The sequence below is a fragment of the Diplotaxodon limnothrissa genome, linkage group LG8 (genome assembly GCF_057381915.1).
Source record: "Diplotaxodon limnothrissa isolate DT_005_m linkage group LG8, D_limnothrissa_male_GT1.1, whole genome shotgun sequence".
Taxonomy (NCBI): domain Eukaryota; kingdom Metazoa; phylum Chordata; class Actinopteri; order Cichliformes; family Cichlidae; genus Diplotaxodon; species Diplotaxodon limnothrissa.
The window spans coordinates 12023686-12043371 of record NC_140603.1 but is presented as its reverse complement, the minus strand read 5'-3'; the positions used below and the strand labels follow the sequence as shown (position 1 = coordinate 12043371).

General features: G+C 39.9%; 2 protein-coding genes across 3 annotated transcripts; one reads left to right on the top strand and one right to left on the bottom strand.

Annotated features, from left to right (window-relative positions):
• Positions 1–254: 254 nt before the first annotated feature.
• atpaf2 (ATP synthase mitochondrial F1 complex assembly factor 2) lies at positions 255–7445 on the bottom strand. Of its 2 annotated transcripts, XM_085360504.1 has the most exons (9): positions 7291–7445; positions 7113–7174; positions 6976–7020; positions 6708–6856; positions 6371–6468; positions 5513–5593; positions 1716–1828; positions 1361–1476; positions 255–1012 (listed from the first exon to the last, which is right to left on the bottom strand). In XM_085360504.1, the coding sequence occupies exons 1-9, from the start codon at positions 7320–7322 to the stop codon at positions 875–877; spliced, it is 834 nt and encodes a 277-aa protein (XP_085216630.1). In that variant the 5' UTR covers positions 7323–7445; the 3' UTR covers positions 255–874. The 2 variants fall into 2 exon arrangements, with proteins under 2 accessions (XP_085216630.1, XP_085216629.1); XM_085360503.1 differs by having other exon boundaries at positions 7113–7445.
• A 217-nt stretch (positions 7446–7662) lies between these two features.
• On the top strand, positions 7663–15109 carry LOC146626381 (glucose-induced degradation protein 4 homolog). Its single transcript, XM_085360502.1, has 6 exons — positions 7663–8036; positions 8425–8484; positions 12343–12450; positions 12546–12647; positions 12736–12866; positions 13924–15109. The coding sequence occupies exons 1-6, from the start codon at positions 7845–7847 to the stop codon at positions 13985–13987; spliced, it is 657 nt and encodes a 218-aa protein (XP_085216628.1). The 5' UTR covers positions 7663–7844; the 3' UTR covers positions 13988–15109.
• The last annotated feature ends 4577 nt before the right edge of the window (positions 15110–19686 follow it).

The following is a 19686-nucleotide window of genomic DNA, read 5'->3' as shown; positions in this document are numbered from 1 at the left end:
CTGGTATTTTTAAAAAATATATATCTATATATTTATTTTAATTTATTATGATGATGCTTATTAGTTAACTATAGAAAATATTTGTCTTTAGTTATCTTTATCACTATAAAAGTGTTATATAAAGTGCATTATCAGATAAATATGACATAAGGGAAAATGTTTTGTGAAAAAAAGAATATGAATCATATCCACAAGCATGATGTCATTCCTTGATTTATATCAACTGTAATAACAACAATTCCTGTGAAGACTGCTCTTTGCAGAGAAGCTTTACTAATAAAGGCGTTCTCTCTACATTTTCAGTTTTACACTTCACCAGCAAAGAAAAACACCGTGACATACAGAACATAGTTAATTCATTAGCAAAAAATAATTAGAATTCAGAATTTAATGAAGTTTATATTTTTCACATGTAATTGCCAGAGCCAGACAGCACACAGTGCAGTCAGTACAGACTGAATAGTGTGCAGTTAAGATGAGCATATCTGCTTTCCAGTAATGACATTGTGGCTCAAAGAAAGCAAAAAAAACAAAACAAAATCAAATGCAGAATTATTGCTCCACTGCCACAGAGACAACAAAAACCTTCACTATTCTTCTGAGGCAATGTGTCGCTGTCCAAAATGTCACGGGTGATTGAGAACCCACTGGAAACTCTGTGAAGGGTGTCACACTTGGCAGCTGCTACATGTAAACACTGCAAAAAGGAGAGCCAGCATGTTTTACTGGAGTGAGATGACTGCATAACAGATCACAACAGAGCAGCTGTCACTGCTAAACAGAACAGACAGAATATGCAGCCTTTTTGTGAATGCAGAGACATTTATACAACATAGGTGCTGGGGATGTTCTCAGTAGTTGATCCTAATCCTTTTCAGTCCTGCAGAAGTTTATGTTTGACAGTCGAACTCTCAGATGTGAGGTGAACAAAAAGGGCACCAGCAGCAGTCCGTGCCCTCAGCTCATACATGTCGTAGTCATGGGCCCACTCCACGTTTCCCCAGCGTCGAATCTGTGAAGGGGGGGGGGAGAAAAAGAAAGAAAGAAATACGTTAATAGGATTAAATAGAGAATATGTTAAGAGTGTTGGCCAGAAGAGCATCATAAATCAAGACATTTGCAAAAAAACAAGCAAAACTTTCACGTTTTATACATTATATACTGCCAGGGTAGGTGTCATGTAAGAGCGTCAGTAAAGCTAAAACAACAAATCTTAGAAGCTTCTCGTAATGACAAATCCGGTACAAAACCAGTTTTGTCCAACTCCTCAGTTAAGCCAATACATAAACTGACTGAAAAAGGCAAAAATCCTCATGCAAGTAATATAAAAAAAAAAGCATATGACTCAGCAATTCCCTACCTGGTATTCCTCCTCCAGTCTGGAGAGCAACACCGCCTGCTCCACGCTCAGGTGCCTGTCAATCATGCCCAGTGACAATACAATAGACTTGAGCTGGGTGATCACATATTCAAGTCCTGCACAGGAACAACAACATGCATGTAAAATTTAGTCAAATCACATATCAACCAAACCATGTGATTTAAACATCACACCATCTCCACTTCAAACAGCATTTCCCTTCCTCATCATCAGCTGTGCCATTACAGTTACCAAACAAGCAAAACATGTTAGATACAGGCAAATCCCATCTAAAACAAGGTCAAAAGAGTGAAAAAACAAAACAAAACAAAAAAAGCATATAGGTCTGTGTTACCTGTCAGAGACCAGAAGTTGTGAGACTTGAGATGTTGCCGTAAGGTGTCTTTGGTTGCCTCTGGAATCTCAGGGCCCAAAATACTGGCTGAGGAGCCAATAGTGACGTTATATCTGCAGCGAAGTTGTGGGGAAAATAAAAATTAGTAAAGCACTTTCAAAACGAGAACGTCGATGATGTAGGAGCTCATCAAGCTCACGCGCCATCGCATGTCATAGGTCAGTGTAATGTGTGAGAAAGTGATGCTGTTTCTGTATCACTGGTTGGTTTTATTGCACAAACTAATGAGATTTTAAAAGTCATATCCAGGGAAAATTTGTCTCATTCTGCACCAAATGTGTGTGTTTGAGCTCAAGAGTACCATGACTACATGGTCAGTAGTAACTATGGCCACAAAAAAACATGATTAAATATCAGCATGTCATAGATTTAATCATAATGCTGACTTTATGGTGTTATAAAGGTTCCAGCTACACCTTCGAGTGGAGTCAGCCAACAGGACCAACTCCCTCCCTGATCATGACCAACAAGATCATGATCAGCACCACCTAAAAAGATACAAGTGGTGCACAACTAAGCAATATTTCAAGCTATTACATCACGTGGTGTTTCATGTAGTCCTTTCTTTAATATTAAGTTAACAGCTTCGCTAAATGGTTCGAACTGGATATTGTTCAGCACATCAGGAGTGAGATTTTAGCGAAACTGTAAGCACTGTGCATGAAGGTTACACTGGAGAAATCCCAAATTGAGCATCTGAAATTTGCCAAATGGCATCCTATTAGTTCTTGTTTTCAATCATCAGGCTTGTTTTTTATAATTTATCATTTTAAAACATAACTGCAATGATTTTGTGGCCTGAGCATGCTCAGAAGACTACATTTTTGAAAAAAGAAGAAGAAGAAGAAGAAGAAATAGAAGAAGAAGAAGGGCATTTACAGATGACAAAACTCATTTTATGAACATTACAAGCAATTAAATGCTAACAAGCACTCTGGGAGGAATAGTGATTCTTGTGAACTGTGAGCAGATGACTGTACAGACGAACAGATGGAGACGTCATCATAGCATAAGCTCATCAGCACTTTGGTGAAAAAGCTAAAAAGTTGGAAAGAATGTAAAATATGAATCACTTCTCCTTGGATTTAACTGAAATATACAACAAATACAAAGTATCAAGTGTTGAACATGAGTAAAAAAATATTGTTCTTTAAAAAATAAAAAAAAATAAAAACAGCACTCATTTTAAAATTTCTACTTTTAACATGTTGTAATTTTTCTAGTGGTTAACACATTTGCCTTACATGCCGCTTCAAGACCAGAAGGAGACCCTTAACATACTCCTAGTGTCACTCCCAACACCAGACAAATGGGAGTATTGTGTCATCACAGCATCCATTTAAGATCTGTGTCAAATTAACATCTGGTGTGGTGCGCCATTGGGAGATAAGAGAGCAGACGAACATGCCAACCTACCTCAGGATTTCTTCTCAGTTATATAGCATATTTAAAAGATTTACAGTATCTAAAGATATCACATTCTCACGCATAACTTTCTGCTTAGAAGAGAAGGAATACCCGCATATATGGCACAAGGCTAAAGAACAACATGAAATGGCTTAAAGTTCCCAGAAATCACAGCACTAAACACTCTGTAATCTGACCAAATGGATAATAGAAGCTCATTCAGCTTGTTATGAATGAAACACAGAAATCCCTAACAGCCTGGCTCCGTAGCAAGATTGTAAACTGGTTAAACTGGCCAGGCTACAGTCCAGACCTGTCAAGAAACATGAAACAAATCTGGCCATTGTTCAGGTTGGTATTCAAATAAATAAATAATTACTAGAAATTGCTGTTGACTTTTTTGCATTACTTTACTTATTTACTCCCCACAGCAAGTAATTCATTTATCTATGCAGGTGATACATAGGGATGGGTACCGGTATAATGGCACCGGTTCTGACATAAACGGTAGTAACCAGACCGAAAAGCAGCGCACATTTCGGTGCTTTATTTCGGTGCTTTTTTCCCCTGAGATGTCATACACTTTAGATTCTAGCCAATCATTTTACCTTTGCAAGCGTAGTAGGCGGGCCCAGGTACGTACGTTCTTTTAGAGCAGAGCTACAGATTAAAAATGACCAAGGCGAAGCGGTCAAAAGTCTGGCTGTACTTCACAGCAAAAGATGCAAACTCAGCAGCCTGCAACAAGTGCTTTAAGGTGATACAGTGATACTGTGCAAAGGAGGCAACACCTCGAATTTGATGAAACACCTGGCAACGTTAAAAGCCGAGAAATGTGCCGTATTTGATAGCTTGCTGCGAGACCTCACACCGAGCACATCTACTGCGGGTGTGGTGTCTGTTATCGGACCCGGAGTTAGCAACATCCCCCAAAAACCCGAAGAGGAGAGTCCTGGCCCCTAGCCCTGCCAGTGTAGCAGAAATGGTGATGGATGATGATGGCAGCAGCAGCCGTTCTTCTCTGCGTGAGTAGCTTAATGTTGTTTGTGTGTAATTTACGTTGAGTATGCTAACCACGTTATTACATTAATGCACGTAAGGTGAACTAGCAAATACCATTGTAGTTACATGCAGCTGTCTTCTTGTTTGATGGCAGATACTCCCTTCACCCTTTCCATTGATTAAGCACTGCTTCCAGCCAAGAGTGATGCCATATATGCCCTATAGCTGCAGAAAAGGCTAACATTGTTACCTTTTTACAAAAAAACCCAGCTGAACATGAGAGGTTTTTGGACCAATTTTGTGTTCCCCATTCTTTAAGCACCGGCACCGTTTCAAAAGTACCGGTTTGGTACTGGTATCGGATAAAACCTAAACGATACCCATCCCTAGTGATACAGGTCAAGTAGTTAAACTACAGACAAGAAGTAACTACTACATTACAAACTCTAATTTCCTCCTAAATTCAGACAAAATTGAAGTGTTTTTTTTTGTTGTTTTTTTTACTTTGTCCTAGAAGCATTACATGTAACCAGATATTTACTTGAGATGGTTTTAACTTGGCCTTCAGTAACACTATGAAGAATCTTGGAGTCATTGTTGATCACAGCATGTGCTTCAGTGAGCACATTAAACAAAAATGTAGGAATGACTTCATTTATTTGTGCAATATTCCTAAAATTAGAAACATCCCAACAAATTTATTATTATTTATTATTGATACTGTACTCATTATTATCATAAGGTTGCCTTAAAAGTTCCTTGAAAAGTCATTCAGTTGCTGAATATCACAGCCAGAGTAGTGACATGACAGATGGCTGCTCCACCCTGAGCCTGGTTCTGCAGGAGGTTTTTTCCTGTTAAACTGAGTTTTTCCTTCCCACGGTCGCCAAGGGCTTGGTCAATGGGCATGATTATTGGGGTTTCTTTCTAATATTGCAAGGTCTTTATCTTACAACAGTGTCTTATGGTAACTGTTACAAATTGAGCTATATAAATACAACTGAACTGATGTGTATCAGATACGCTGCTCATTATAAGGCTTATGTTATTGCACAACATCATCTGTGTAACATTCTGTTAATAATATTACACAAAATCTTTATATGCCTGTATTTCTACAAAAATCACTATTAAAATAAGGAGAACATACACAAGATTTTCTTTAACTATTTTGAATTAAGTATTAAGTACAGCAATGTGAACACCACAGATGAGGCCTTTTACACCTAATTATTGTTATTAGGAAAAGAAAGGATACCCCGAAAAGAACACGAATATTTTACCTTCAAATCTGCAGCATGTACAACAAGAGCTAAAGCTGTTCTTACCTTTTTTCAATCCACTGCAGCACAGGGTCCCATTCATTCCTCTGCAGCTCGACTAAACCATGGGGCTCATCTACTCTGTAACTACACAAAACATAAATCCTACAACATTAAAGTCACAATAACTCCAATCAATTGGTGGCAACTAAGCAACATAAAAAACATCAACTCAGAAAATAACCAGCTAAGTTTGTCTACAGTGTGTCAATGTCTCTTTATAGGTGTTAAAACACTGATTTTTTATTAATAAAATGAACAAATGAGTGGCTCCTATGAGGAAAATGCTTTAAAAATGTGATATTTAACAGTGTAACACAAGTAGATTTTATAAGCAGGTACAGGAGTTAGCTATCCATTTATTCTGCTACTGTAACAAAATAATTTTCTTTTTAAGTCAAATTGTAGAATTTTTCATATTTGTCTTTCAACACAATGTTGGCTTTAATTGTGATTTAAGTGACGCTGTTTAAGGAAAATACCTGAATACCATCATAATTATGATCAGGAAAGCATACATATTTAAAGCTATAAAGAAACAACAATTAACTGTAGTGCAAATCAAACTGTTCTTAAAGTATCATAGCACTCTGCAAAGGGACATTTTTTTCCCAAGGTGAAAAAGGCGAATATAAGTGTTACTGGATATTAATACCATACAATAGTTCATTTCCTGTCTTATTTTGTATAAATTCAAATTTAAATAATTCTCAGATGCATACGTGGATCTCTGAATGCACATGGGCGTTCACAGGATATACGGACTATGTAGATGTATATACATGCATTCGCATATGAGTTTATGTTTGAAGTTTCAGAAAATTAAACAAACCTAAAATAAATAGAAATAAACAAGTGCCATACCAGATGGTGTCAGTCTCCAGAAACTTGAGAGCAGCGGTGATCATTTGTTCTTTGCTGCGTTGGGTGGGATTGTCGAGAGCCGTGTTGCACAGGGTAGTCTGAGGAAAGAGTTTCCCAAACTTAATATTACAGTGAAATTTTTGTATAAATATCATGGCAAAGTTATTTTAAAGGTACACGTCCTGCAAGTTGTTGGAAGATCTGGGTAACATTCCTTTTATAAATATGACCTATCAAATCATAAAACTCCTCTCAAATTTTCCTTTTCTCTGAACATTATTTTATGTAACGTAGGTGCCACCAGTACTTTGCTACAACTCCATGTCAAATGCTTTACCAAGTGCATAGTGTAGAACTTGAGTGTGTCCCTTTGAGCATCCCACTCAGTTGCAACAGCGATGGCCAAGGCTTCATTTGGCACCGTGAACAGCTTCCCTCCTGGAGTTTTCAGCTTCCTTTGGTCCAGGTTTATCTCATATAAACCACCTATATAGAGATATTTTTCAAAAGATATCCAGAATGACACAATCATAAAGATGGGGCAGGAAAACCTGCTACTACAATACTACACTTGACTGGATTACTAATGACAAAACTACAGATACCTTCACTTTGAGATATGCTGACATCTTGATAAAATCTCTTCCTTTCTGGTGAACAGAAAAACGCCACATCAGGGTGAAATGACACAAATCTTCTGTAGATGACGGGAGCTTTCATTCAATGTGGTTATTGCTCTTACCTGCTGTGGCTGCGGAGTATCTCGCAACACATTCGTAGTACCGATTTCTCGGGCACACTTTACTGAGAGAAAAAGCATTCCCAACCTGACTCTGAAGTCTAACTATACACCTAAGCATAGCGGAAAGTATGTGAAGATGTGATGCTTTTAAGTAAGGCTGACTGAGAAGAAAACACACCTGCGAGATGTCTGTGTCCGAAACGTCCTCATTTAACAAGAGTTAGCACTGCACGCATAGTTTCCTATTAGCATCAAGTCTTATTTTTAATCCATTTATCAGCTGCTCAATTCTTAAGCATCTCTTGTGTTCAAAAACACGCGTGTGACCTTCGGCGCTTGACAGCAGCGTAGAGGCTTCTAGTTTCTTTGGGAAATGTAGTTTAAAAAGCGCTTCTATACGTGCGCTACACATCCTTACACAACAGTTGGAAAACTACACCCAAATATTTCCACGAAACCTTCCGCATGTCGAACCAATGAGCTTCGAAGATGTTCGAAAGCCAGACTCAGTTGACCAATGAGAGCGGCGGATACTTCTCGCTAAAACACCGCGTCGAAGTCCACTTCTTTGGGAGCTTGGTTGCTGGTAAACTGAACTGTAGCGGAATTAAGTGGAATTTGAATGTTGTTGGACCTCTTCGGCTCTCTGCCACCTCCTCGTAGACGCCGACAGAGTACCTCTCCTCGACGGCAATTGCCCGTGGTCGGTGCCTGGTCAGCGAAGCGGGAGCCATGCCTGTCCCCGCTGGATACCTCAGCGACTCCACCGCCGCGGCCTTCACATCCTCGGCCTCACTTATCCCGCCGCCCCCGATAAACACGCAGCAGCCCGGTGTTGTCACTTCGCTCCTGTACAGCGGTTCCAAATTCAGAGGCCACCAGAAAAGCAAAGGAAACTCTTATGACGTGGAGGTTGTTTTGCAGGTGGGGCAGTGAAGCGGCTATTTCGTTATTCAGTCGAGATGTCAGAGGCATTTGGTCATCTGTCAAACGGGCGGCATGATGATTGACAGGTGTTAAAATCAGCCTGTCCTGTCCCGTAGCAGTGCCCACGACTGAATACAAACAAACATTTTAAATTTGTTGTCAATGTTTTAATGCAGCTGAAGTAATTTATTACTATAAATACTAATAAGGACATTCAGAATTGGTGTAAAGGCCTACACAAACATTTACCTCAGTAGAAAATTATTTGTATTTGAGGTTGCTGTTAGAAATTAAATATTTAGCATTGGCTTTGTAAAACCATAACTTGATCTGAACTGATGTCAATGTGATGTAGTTTATTGTATGTCTTGCTTTCTTTTTAAAGCATGTGACCATGGAGGATTCCTACTTATGTGGCTACCTGAAGATAAAAGGACTAACAGAGGTGAGAGAGGTGATTCCCTTCATTAAAGCATGAGCATAAATAATTTATACCATGTCTGGCCACAGCTGTCATGGAAATTGTTGTGACTATTTTTGTAGTAGCAAACATGTCTAACAGTGCCAAGAGAAAAAGGCAATAACATAAGACAACACAAAGAGTATTGGGCTTTTCAACCAAAGTATCAATTGATGTTAAAACAGTGGGAAACGTAAGTACAGCTGTTTAGCAAAAGGAGTAGAAGGGCTAACTTCTTGAAGGCTTTTTGCATTTTTTTAAAGGTTTTTCTTGCACATACTGTCCACACTTTCCATTAAACATCTACTAATTCATTTGCTGGTCACTATAAAATATACATTTCTAGTTTAATTTCAACTATTGAACCTTTTCTTTGAGTGCTCTTTGAAATAGTTGAATCAGTGACTGCACCCTCCCCTGAGGCAGATCGCACCAGTTATTGTGGCCGTGCAACTCCTTTTTGATTGGCCTGTCGAGAACACATTGTTCTAATATGCATGTCTCATCAATAAAAAAATGTTGTTAGCTTAATACTTAAAAGTAGTTTTGAGATTGTCACACAGGTTCTTGAAATCCTGTAGGTTTTAATTTGTTAACGGCTTAAAGTCAGAACACCTTAATACCTACAGAAATGAGCGGGTAGTCGGGATCGGCCACAGACAGATTCATGGCAATGGTAGAGAAGATATAAGACACCCAACATGTGTTATTCAGTAGGCTACATTTTGAGCTCACAAACAGGCAGTTTAAGTTTGTGTTGAGGCTGTGTGCACTAGGTGTCGGGAAAGGCAACGTTTATCACAGGTTGAACTCGAATGGCCACACGTAACCAGAAGAAAACAAACAGTCAAAACAAGACTGTAGTTAAGTTAAATGACTTCCTGAAAACTTATATTTAGGCTTTTAGTTCATCCTCTGCTTCTTCCTTGTCATTTTAATTCAACTTTCTTCTGATTGGTGGATGTTATACTACTAATCATGCCTTAATAGCAACGTTTAAAGATGGTGTGAATAAGATGTTATCAGCACACTGGCAAAATGGCCATAACACTATCTCTGCAGGAGGTGTGTTAAAATCTATTTCACAGAGTAAATTACAGCTAACGCAATACATGCTATAATTAGTGTCCTCGGTTATTAAGATAAGATAACTCTTTATTGTCATTGCACAGTCATACATAGTACAGTAGTACAATGAAATTGGAAAACTGTCCTACGTCGGCACTAGGGCTGCCACGATTAGTCGACTAGTCACGATTACGTCGACTATCAAAATCGTCGACGACTGATTTAATAGTCGACGTGTCGTTTGAAGCTTTGTAAGATCCTGAAAGACGCAGGAATAAGTAGCAGGATTTAAGAGTGTAATAACAGACTGAAACAGAAGATGGCAGCACTGCATGTACAAGGATGCCAACTGCCGTTAAACCCCGAAGAAGAAGAAGCTGTGTCCCAGAATTCATAGCGCGGCCCAGCTCAGTTTCCAACAATGGTGGCAGCTAGTTGGTTTTACTCTTATTATTCTTTCTAGGTCACAAAATAAATGTTTAACATATTTTCAGGCGAGAATGTAGCTGTGTAAACCTCAAATATCTGCTCAGTTTATCAAGACACCACATATTTTCAAAAGTGCTCCGACGTTTTCAGAGACGTCTGTTACCCACTAGCTCGATAGCTAGCCGGAGGCTAGGCTAGGCTAACTAGAGCCGTGAGAACACCGGACTCCCGGCAAATCGTTTTCAAACCCACCGCCGTCTTTCGCTACTCAGGTTAAATATATATATAAGTCACTTAGATAACTTCAAAATGTTATTGTTTGGCTTTTTTTTTTGTATTTTATTTGTTCCTGAGTAAATCGGTTTGGCTGAGATTAAAGTTTTTACACAGCTGAATAAACGTCAAGCAGACAGCTGATTATCAGAAGTGTGAGATGCTCAAGAATTTACTCCGGTGTCCTGTTATATTTTAGATAGCAAGGAGTTTATTAAACCACAACAATCTGCAGATTTCATTAAAATTTAATAAACTATCATCTTGTCTTTATTTTTAGTTAGCACATACCTTAAACACTTAAAGCTGTAAGCTAATGATAGTTATATAAGAGCAGATGCTGCTGGTGCAATAAGCTGTATGTCCAATGGATGATGATCTGATTAGTCGACTAATCGCAAAAATAATCGGTGACTAGTCGACTATCAAAATAATCGTTTGTGGCAGCCCTAGTCGGCACTACATATAACACAACACGACACGATATGACACATCACAACGCAACAAACAACACAACACAGTATATTAACTTAGTATAAAAAAGAAGAATAAGTGTATGTGTATTGCACACTGTTATTATTGCACATTAATTATTATTGCACCTTGTTATAAATATAAATATTATTATTGTTATTGTTTTAAACATTGTTACCTCCCCCCTAAAAAAGTCCAGGGAGGTAGCCAGTCAGGTCAGCCATTTACATTGATCAGGGCTATTGCCCTGTTGTAAAAGCTGTCCATGAGTCTATTTGTTCGGGACCTCAGCAGCCTGAACCTCCTGCCAGACGGCAGAATCTTAAACACCCGGTGTCCTGGGTGTGTGCAGTCCCGTAGGATGCTGCGTGCCCTCCTGAGACAGCGAGTGCTGTACAGGTCCTTCAGGGAGGGAAGAGAATGTCCAATGATTTTTTTGGGCCATATTGATGATCCTCTGGAGTCCCTTTCTGTGTGCTGTGGTGCAGCTGGAGAACCACACACCGATGCAATATGTCAGCACACTTTCAATGGAGCAGCGGTAGAAGACGGTCAGCAGCTCCTTCTTCAGCTCCATTTTTCTGAGGATTCTCAGAAAGTGGAGATGCTGTTGGGCCTTCTTTAAGACCGCAGAGGTGTTAGAGCTCCATTGGAGGTCTGTGTCTATGTGCACACCCAGAAACTTGAAACTGGAGACCCTTTCCACGCACTCCCCGTTGATGCTGACAGGCTGCAGCTCGGACTTCCTCCTTCTGAAGTCAACTACCAGTTCTTTTGTCTTGGTGGTATTGAGGTCCAGGTTGTTATCTACACACCAATCTGACAGCCTCTGAACTTCAGCTCTGTACGCCGTCTCATCTCCCCCTGAGATGAGCCCCACCACGGTGGTATCATCTGCAAACTTGATGACTGTGTTGTCTGGGTGGGAACTAACACAGTAATGTGTGTACAGAGTGTACAGTAGGGGACTCAGTACACAGCCTTATGGAGAGCCGGTATTGAGGCTGAGGGCTGAGGAAAGATGAGGCCCCACTCTAACTCTCTGTACACGGTCTGAGAGGAAGGCTCTGATCCAGCGGCAGGTGGTGGAAGGAAGTCCAATTTCCAGCAGTTTAACTATTGGTCTGTCCGGGAGTATCGTATTGAAAGAAGAGCTAAAGTCAACAAAGAGCAGCCTGGCGTAACGGCCCTGCACTTCCAGGTGAGAGATGGTGGTGTGGAGCGTTGTAGCAATGGCATCTTCAGTTGATCTGTTAGCTCTGTATGCGAACTGGAGCGGGTCGAGTGAATTACAGAAGTAATTACTAGGTAACAGCTCACGTCTTTGTGTTCCTGCTGTACAGAGCATCCAGAACATTCCCACTGTATGAATGCAGTGGTGAACTAGCTGTGACATTGTGTTGGCTTATTACACATACCTCTTATTTGTCAGTCTCTAAATGATCACTTTCTGTAGTGTTTTAGAATTGAAGTGTCTTTTATATAATTGAACATTAAGTAGACCGATGCGTTTGTTATCATTTAATGTTACTTTCTTTTTAATTACAAAGAGTAGAAGTGACCAGACGTGTCTTCAGTTGCTTCTCGTTGTTGTTTTAGGAATATCCAACACTGACCACTTTCTTTGCTGGAGAGATCATCAGTAGGAAACGGCCATTTCTCACTCGGAAATGGGATGCAGATGAGGATGTGGATCGTAAGCACTGGGTATGGTGAAACCGCTTTTATTTGTAAATTACAAAAATTATTCTCCATCAGACTGATTTATTCTGACCTATCCTGTAAACATTTTTTGTGTCCAGGGCAAGTTCCAGGCCTTCTACCAGTATGCAAAGACATTCAACTCTGACGATTTTGACTACGAGGATCTGAAGAACTCTGACTATATTTTCATGAGGTGGAAGGTACGATTACCGAACAGTGAACTTAACTATATTCTGCAGTAGGTTGCCTCTTATATTTCTGTTGGTTTTTCTCACCTGCCTGCCTTAGGAACAGTTTTTAGTCCCTGACCACACAATTAAGGACATCAGCGGCGCTTCCTTTGCGGGATTCTACTACATCTGCTTCCAGAAATCCACAGCAACAATTGAGGGCTACTACTACCACAGGAGCTCCGAATGGTGATGCAGCACACTAAAAGTTATTGTGATTCAAGGTTGACTTGTATTAGGAGCTTTAACCAGCTGGCTCACCTCTGAAAAGTTGCTTTATCCTAGACTGGCTGAAAATCTGGTTGGGGAAAACTCATTCAGTCAGCTTCTCTCAAGTTTTCTCAATTGTGGCTCCTCAGATAATTAGCAGACAGCTCTAGTTTAAAATGTGTAATTTTATATACACAAATGTTAGGGAGTTTTTATTGTTTTACTTGCTTATGCTTCAAAAGTTATGTTACACATATTTCTGTTTTCTGTTCAGTTTTCTGTTGAAACAGGAAGCTGACCCTGTGACACTGACAAGAGACCAGTACAGAAATACATATCCGCAGAAGTTGACTTGCATTATATTATTCTTAGAAATTGACTTGCAACACACATACTTTGTGACACACACACAGCTTACACACACAGACAGCTTTTCACCCGTGCCGCACGTTGTCAATCTTAAGTGTCTCAGTGTTGTTTACTCACCTGACTGTTTGTTAACTGTAAATCTCTGACAACAAAGCAGAACAGTCCAACCCGCAGTTTGGTCTGTTTAATTTATGTGGTTATGCTGCCTGGTTATAAGCAAACTTAGCCCCACTTTTACTCCATCTCTAGTGTTTTTGTGCATTCTGTGGTAGCAGTTTAACTGTTGCTGTTCAAAATAGTCTCCAAGCCATTTTTATCTCACGAAATTCACACCTACAGTCAATTTACAGCCACCAATTAAACTAACATCCAAGTCTTTGAGGTGTGGTTGTTGGCACCATTGCCTTAGTCTTTCTGTATGTTGTACCTATGCAAAAATGTTCATATTGCCTCATATTATACAGAATTGAAGCCAATACCAATATATTTGCGACCAGCCAGTATCAGATAGGTGATTGATATAGGTCTGGCTGTAATATTGCATTCGCAGAAGTGCAGCACTGCTCTGTAGCCTGTACCTACAAAAATGTGCCTTCTCACTCTTATGTCTGTATTTCTCACATAGTGCTGATGTATATACATGCTGACATATACAATCTCCTACCAGGTACCAGTCTTTGAACCTCACCCATGTTCCCGAGCACAGTGCCGCAATCTATGAGTTCCGGTGACCCTGGTCGGCGTTGTGGATCTTTCTTTTGTTGGACTAAGACTTAAAAGCAAAGCAGAGGTCTGCAGACGCTACTAGGGATTTGGACTTGGAGCAGTACAAACTTTTACATGTTCTCAACCAGTGGGTGGACAGACGAAGATGAGTATACAGGATATAAGGGACAAATGAATGTACGCATGGAAATGCTGGAAAGGAAGAAAGTGCAGGTGTGCTCCCTGGTTGGAGCTTGTAAAGTCAGAACCAGCAGCAAAGACTGGGTGCGGTTCATATAGTGTGCCCCTTTCTTCATTTCTTTTAATGTCTGGCTTTAAAAATGCTTGGCACAATATCTCGAGACACTTTAAGCTGAGTTGGGAATTCCCCTTCTTATTTTGCAAATCGAAACGTATCCAGCTTTCATTCACTTGGAATGAGCAGAATAAACGGGTTCGGCGACCGTCGGACAAGGATTCCTTGCAGGACTCTGTTCTTATAAACACAATCTCTAAAGAAGTAAATCACCATGTCGGTGGAGGAAAGCCAACACAGAAGGTTAGGTTTATCAGGTTTTACAATTGGAGCTTTAATAAGCTCATAAGCTAGAAAGTCAGTATTTTTAAGCTAAGCTGGTTCTTTGTTTGCCTGCCAAGAGTATATGTTGTTTTACTCTGAATGATGGTCACTGAGCGGCACTTTTTCTTTCTTTATTTTTTAAAAATGGATACAATCTGAGAGACACAAGCTTTTCCCCTGTGTTTATAAAACCGCTTGGGAGATCATCACATAGGATTGCTGTGGATCTTATTCTTTTGAGTTATGTTTGCACAGGTTTTGTTTTTGTTACTAAAATGCTTGCAGTTAGCGTTCTACACTTACATCCCAGTACACAAGCTTCAAGGCCGCAGGTTTCACACTTTTCATTTTCTTTATTACATGAAGGCTTTAGAGCCAGTACAATCCCATAACAGTATTCAGAAGAGTATTTTTTTATCCTGCACTCTGCATCAAACGAAAAGCTTTTTACTCCCCATGTGTCGTTTTAAATTAAGACCCCCCCCCCCCACCACCCTACATTTGTCTCCTCAACTATGCAACACTTTCAAGATAGCACTCCCCAAAAGTAAGGCCCTGATATGTGAGAGGGAAAATTTGATTCTATCCTTAGAGTATATGAAAAAGAACTATCTTAATTAAAAGGAAATATTTTTGTTATAAATATATGTGACAACACTCTCCTGCCTAATCATGTTCCCCTTCTATTTGATGGTGCCATCTTTTTAAAGCTTATTAGAGTTGTATTATAACAAAACGTGTTTGTTTGAGACTAACATTGGATTTGATTGGTGGTGTGACTATAAAGAGTGGAATATGGATTTAAAAAAAACAATTTCAAAACACCCTTTGTTCTGTCTTATGTGTTTGACCTCTTTACAATAAGTTGTGGTACGTGTTCATTTCAAACTCTGATGAAAGGTGTGATAAACTGGAAGATCATCTTGCCCTCTGGTGCCCTCTAGTGTCGCTAAACACTTGTTGCAGCCTTCCTGAGGATTTATCGACCCTGACTTTGTTTTGAAGCATTGTGCAAAGGTCTTGACGCACTTGCAAAGGTCTTTTAAAGGGTTTTTTTGGGACGTTTGCTGCTTGGCTGCAAAAACAACCATTTTTAAGAGAAGGTTGTTTTTGTTCGTTTAGCCACTGGCCTATGAATCATAAGCACAAAGAAGGCACTTAAGTCAAGGGATCAACCAGTGTTGTGTCGAACACAGTTAATTTAACAGTTGACAACTTTAAATCTTTAAACACTTTGTTACTGGCAGTCTGTTAAAAAAACACATTTTGGTCACATTTCTTTAGTTGAATCGATATAAATATGTGAATTTAAAACACAGTTTGGCAGAGAGGAAACCGTATTTTTGCACCAACAAAAGGATTCACAAAAAGCTACAAACTTCTCAGCATGGTGTAAATTGTGTCTGTGAGAAATCTGACTAAGCTGGGCAAGTAGAGGACAAAATAAGAAGTTGCAGGACTAAAAAAGATCTGCAGATGATGAAAAGTATCTGAATGTCATGTCTGTAAGTAACAGGAAAAAACAATCCAGCAAAGACCTGACGCAGGATCTGAGAGATCCATTTGATCCTTTGTTTCATCTACCGAAACCTCATCAGAAATGGTCTCAGTGGAAGAAGCCTCAATGAAAGGAAAGCAGGTAGGAAAAACGGAGGAATGATAGATTTTTGCGTGACAATGATCCCAAACTTTTCCACAGTATAATCATGCTTGGATAGAAAAACACACAATAGAACAAACACTGTGGGTTGTGGATGGGCCTCCTCAGAGTCTGTACTTCAACATTTGTGAAACGGTGTGAGATCATCTGGATGAAGAACACAAAGCCTGGAGAACTGTTCCTCAAGATTAGTAAAGAAAGTACCAGAAAACCTGTCTCAGTGAGTTCACACCATGTTGTTCCTTGTATGTTTGCAAATGTTTGAATGCATTTCTGTATTCATTTCTTATTTTCCCAGCAAAGAAACCAGCTTTCAGCCGACTGAGACACAAACACACATCCTTTATTGAAAAAGAAAGTATTGTTTGAAAAGTAAGAAAGAGACTCTCTACTCGCCTAAGGAGAATCAAGCAGCTGCTTTAATTACATATATTTGTTAGCTAACATTTACCCACCTTTCATTATTATTATTGTTTGTTTTTCTTGTCTGCTGGCCTGAATTCTTGCAATGTAGCAATCCAGTTAGTACACAGAGGAAAGCCTTACGGATGGTTAAGAAATGGGGAAACTGAGTAGTTGTGTTAAGCTCAGGCTGGACTGCATTTTCCAGTTTATCCTGTCTTTAGTTTAGAGGCTGCAGCATCCCAGAATAAACAAAATCATTTTCACTACGTGACTGCAGTGAGAAGCAGGTGTTCATTGGAATAAACTAGAAATGGTGAAAGATAGCTAACCTATCAGCACTTTGTAGTGTTATCCCCCAACACCATGTTTTAGGTTCCCCTAAGAGTAAATAAAATAATGAGTAGTATCATCAATCTAAAAGATTTGCTTTCGCTACAGTTGTTGTTACAGGTAATGTAGTGCACCTGATTTAAACATATTCTTCAGCATTGCATCCTTCAAAGAATAGATGAGAAAAATACGAACACTTGTCAAACTGTCAACAGAAGCAAAAATATGAAAAAAGATAAGTGTTATTACAACAGTCAAATATTTATAATACAAATGACCACCACCATCAGAGGCACTCAAGCCCCAAAAATGGATAAACTAACATGTTAATGCAACTGACAATACAGATGAAGCCATTTTTGTGGTGTTTTGAGCACAGATTCAAAGGATTGTTGTACTGTGATGCTTCCTCTATCAACACACGAGCACAAACAAAGCTTCCTCAGAGACCCTTCCCTGTATTCACCGCCTTACCACCAGCTCGACTCCTCTCCCATCCTGTTAATTACAGCTACCACTGGATGGTGCTAAAAGCCATGCAAAAGAAATGCTGAATACGATCACTGTTACATGTCAATAGGCAAAAAGCAATAAAAAAATTGCATTATTACCTTTTAATTATTGCCCTTGGATACTTACAGACTACTGCCAAACAACACACTGCTTTGAACTTTCAGTTTTTCAGAATAATGTAGACAATGTTACATTTTTTGGCAATGTTCCAATTCTTGTCATCCGGAAGCTAGGACCTTTTTTGTTTTCATAACCTCAGGTGATCCAGTTTTTTTGCTTCTTCTTCCACGGCATGACATTCGTTACATCCCATCTGTGATTTATTATGCAGCCGGTACAGATATTGCTGCTCCTTCGCCTTAAGCATCACCAGCAATGGACAAAGCTGTAGATCAGCCAAAGACAATGAATATCTTGTTGTAAGAAAACATTTCCTAATACCAATGACACCGTTTTGCAGTTAGCCACTACAATGGAAACCACTGTTAATTACGTAACAAGGTCAAAAAAACAGATTATTAAAATTTCCATAACCAGTGCCAAATAAAAGGACCTATTTGAAGTTTGGTAGCTTGATTTTGCTGTTTGCGCATTTATTGCAGTCACTGTAAGACGCGATACCTGCTAATTCTTCTTTAGATTCATTAATAAAAAGTTCCAGCCTGCTTTAACAAAGTGCCTTAATGTACAATTTAAAACTGGCTCATCCCCTGAGTTAGGTAGGTGACTTTTCTATGCTTGATTGATTTTAAATGAAAAAAAAAGAGGTTAGGTACAAGAACTGCATCCAAAATGAGGAAACAAGCCTCAAGAATTGCCACTTAAGTGCATTTTTAAAAAATGTATATGAATGCCTGGTTGTTTGGAAGCAAAAAAAACCCAAAAAACTTCTTTATCCCTGTTGCTAGCTGGAATAATTGTGACTTACGATCTTGGTCTGCTCTGTAGATCCTTTGTCTGGTACCAAGACTGCATACCGTCTGAGGGTGGACAGGGCTGGGAACCCTGACCTATGTGGGCGGTTTGCGTGCCTGAGAATTCCGAGAATAGTGGCAGGGATTTGTTACCAAATAACATTCCCATTCTAGTTTTGCAATATGCGATCAAAGTATTTGTTTTATGGCATGTGTTGTGCAGAATTCTTTCCCTGAAGGAGTGGAGCTGGGTCACTTTCACATTTTTTATTCCTTTCACACTTTCTCTACTCATTTCATCGAGCAGAGTATTTTGGTTTGTCCAACAGGCCACTTAGCATTGTGAAAGCTACATTTCTGGCTTCCCAGAAGTTTTTTTTTAATGCAACTTATCAGAATATGCAGAATATATTTAAGTAAGTAAGTAAATTTTATTTATATAGCACCTTTCACAGACATATGTCACAAAGTGCTTTACAAGGTAAACACATAATACAATCATAAAATACATCATAAAAACCCTGGTCTAATTAAAATTTTAAAATCGCACCTGAATCTGATTGGTAGGCAGTGGAGCAACTTTAAACCAGGGGTCATATGAGGCAGTTAAACAACTCCTTGGTGGCAGAGCCCCTGGTGTTGATGAGGTCCGCCCCGAGTTCCTGAAGGCTCTGGACGTTGTAGGGCTGTCCTGGTTGACACGCCTCTGCAATGTTGCGTGGAGATCAGGGGCAGTACCTGTGGACTGGCAGACCGGGGTGGTGGTCCCCATCTTTAAGAAGGGGGACCGGAGGGTGTGTTCCAACTACAGGGGGATCACACTCCTCAGCCTCCCTGGGAAAGTCTATGCCAGGGTGCTGGAAAGGAGAGTTCGTCCGTTAGTCGAACCTCGGATACAGGAGGAACAATGCGGTTTTCGTCCTGGTCGCGGAACACTGGACCAGCTCTTTATCCTCTCCAGGATACTTGAGGGTGCATGGGAGTTTGCCCAACCAGTCTACATGTGTTTTGTGGACTTGGAGAAGGCATTCGACCGTGTCCCTCGGGGTGTCCTGTGGGAGGTGTTGCGGGAATATGGGGTGTCTGGCCCATTGCTACGGGCCATTCGATCCCTATACAACTGTTGCAAGAGCTTGGTTCGCATTGCCAGCAATAAGTCAGACTCGTTCCCGGTAGGTGATGGGCTCCGCCAGGGCTGCCCTTTGTCTCCGGTTCTGTTCATAATTTTTATGGACAGGATTTCTAGGCGCAGCCAAGTGGCGGAGGGCTTTCGCTTTGGTGGCCTCAGAATCTCATCTCTGATTTTTGCAGATGATGTGGTTC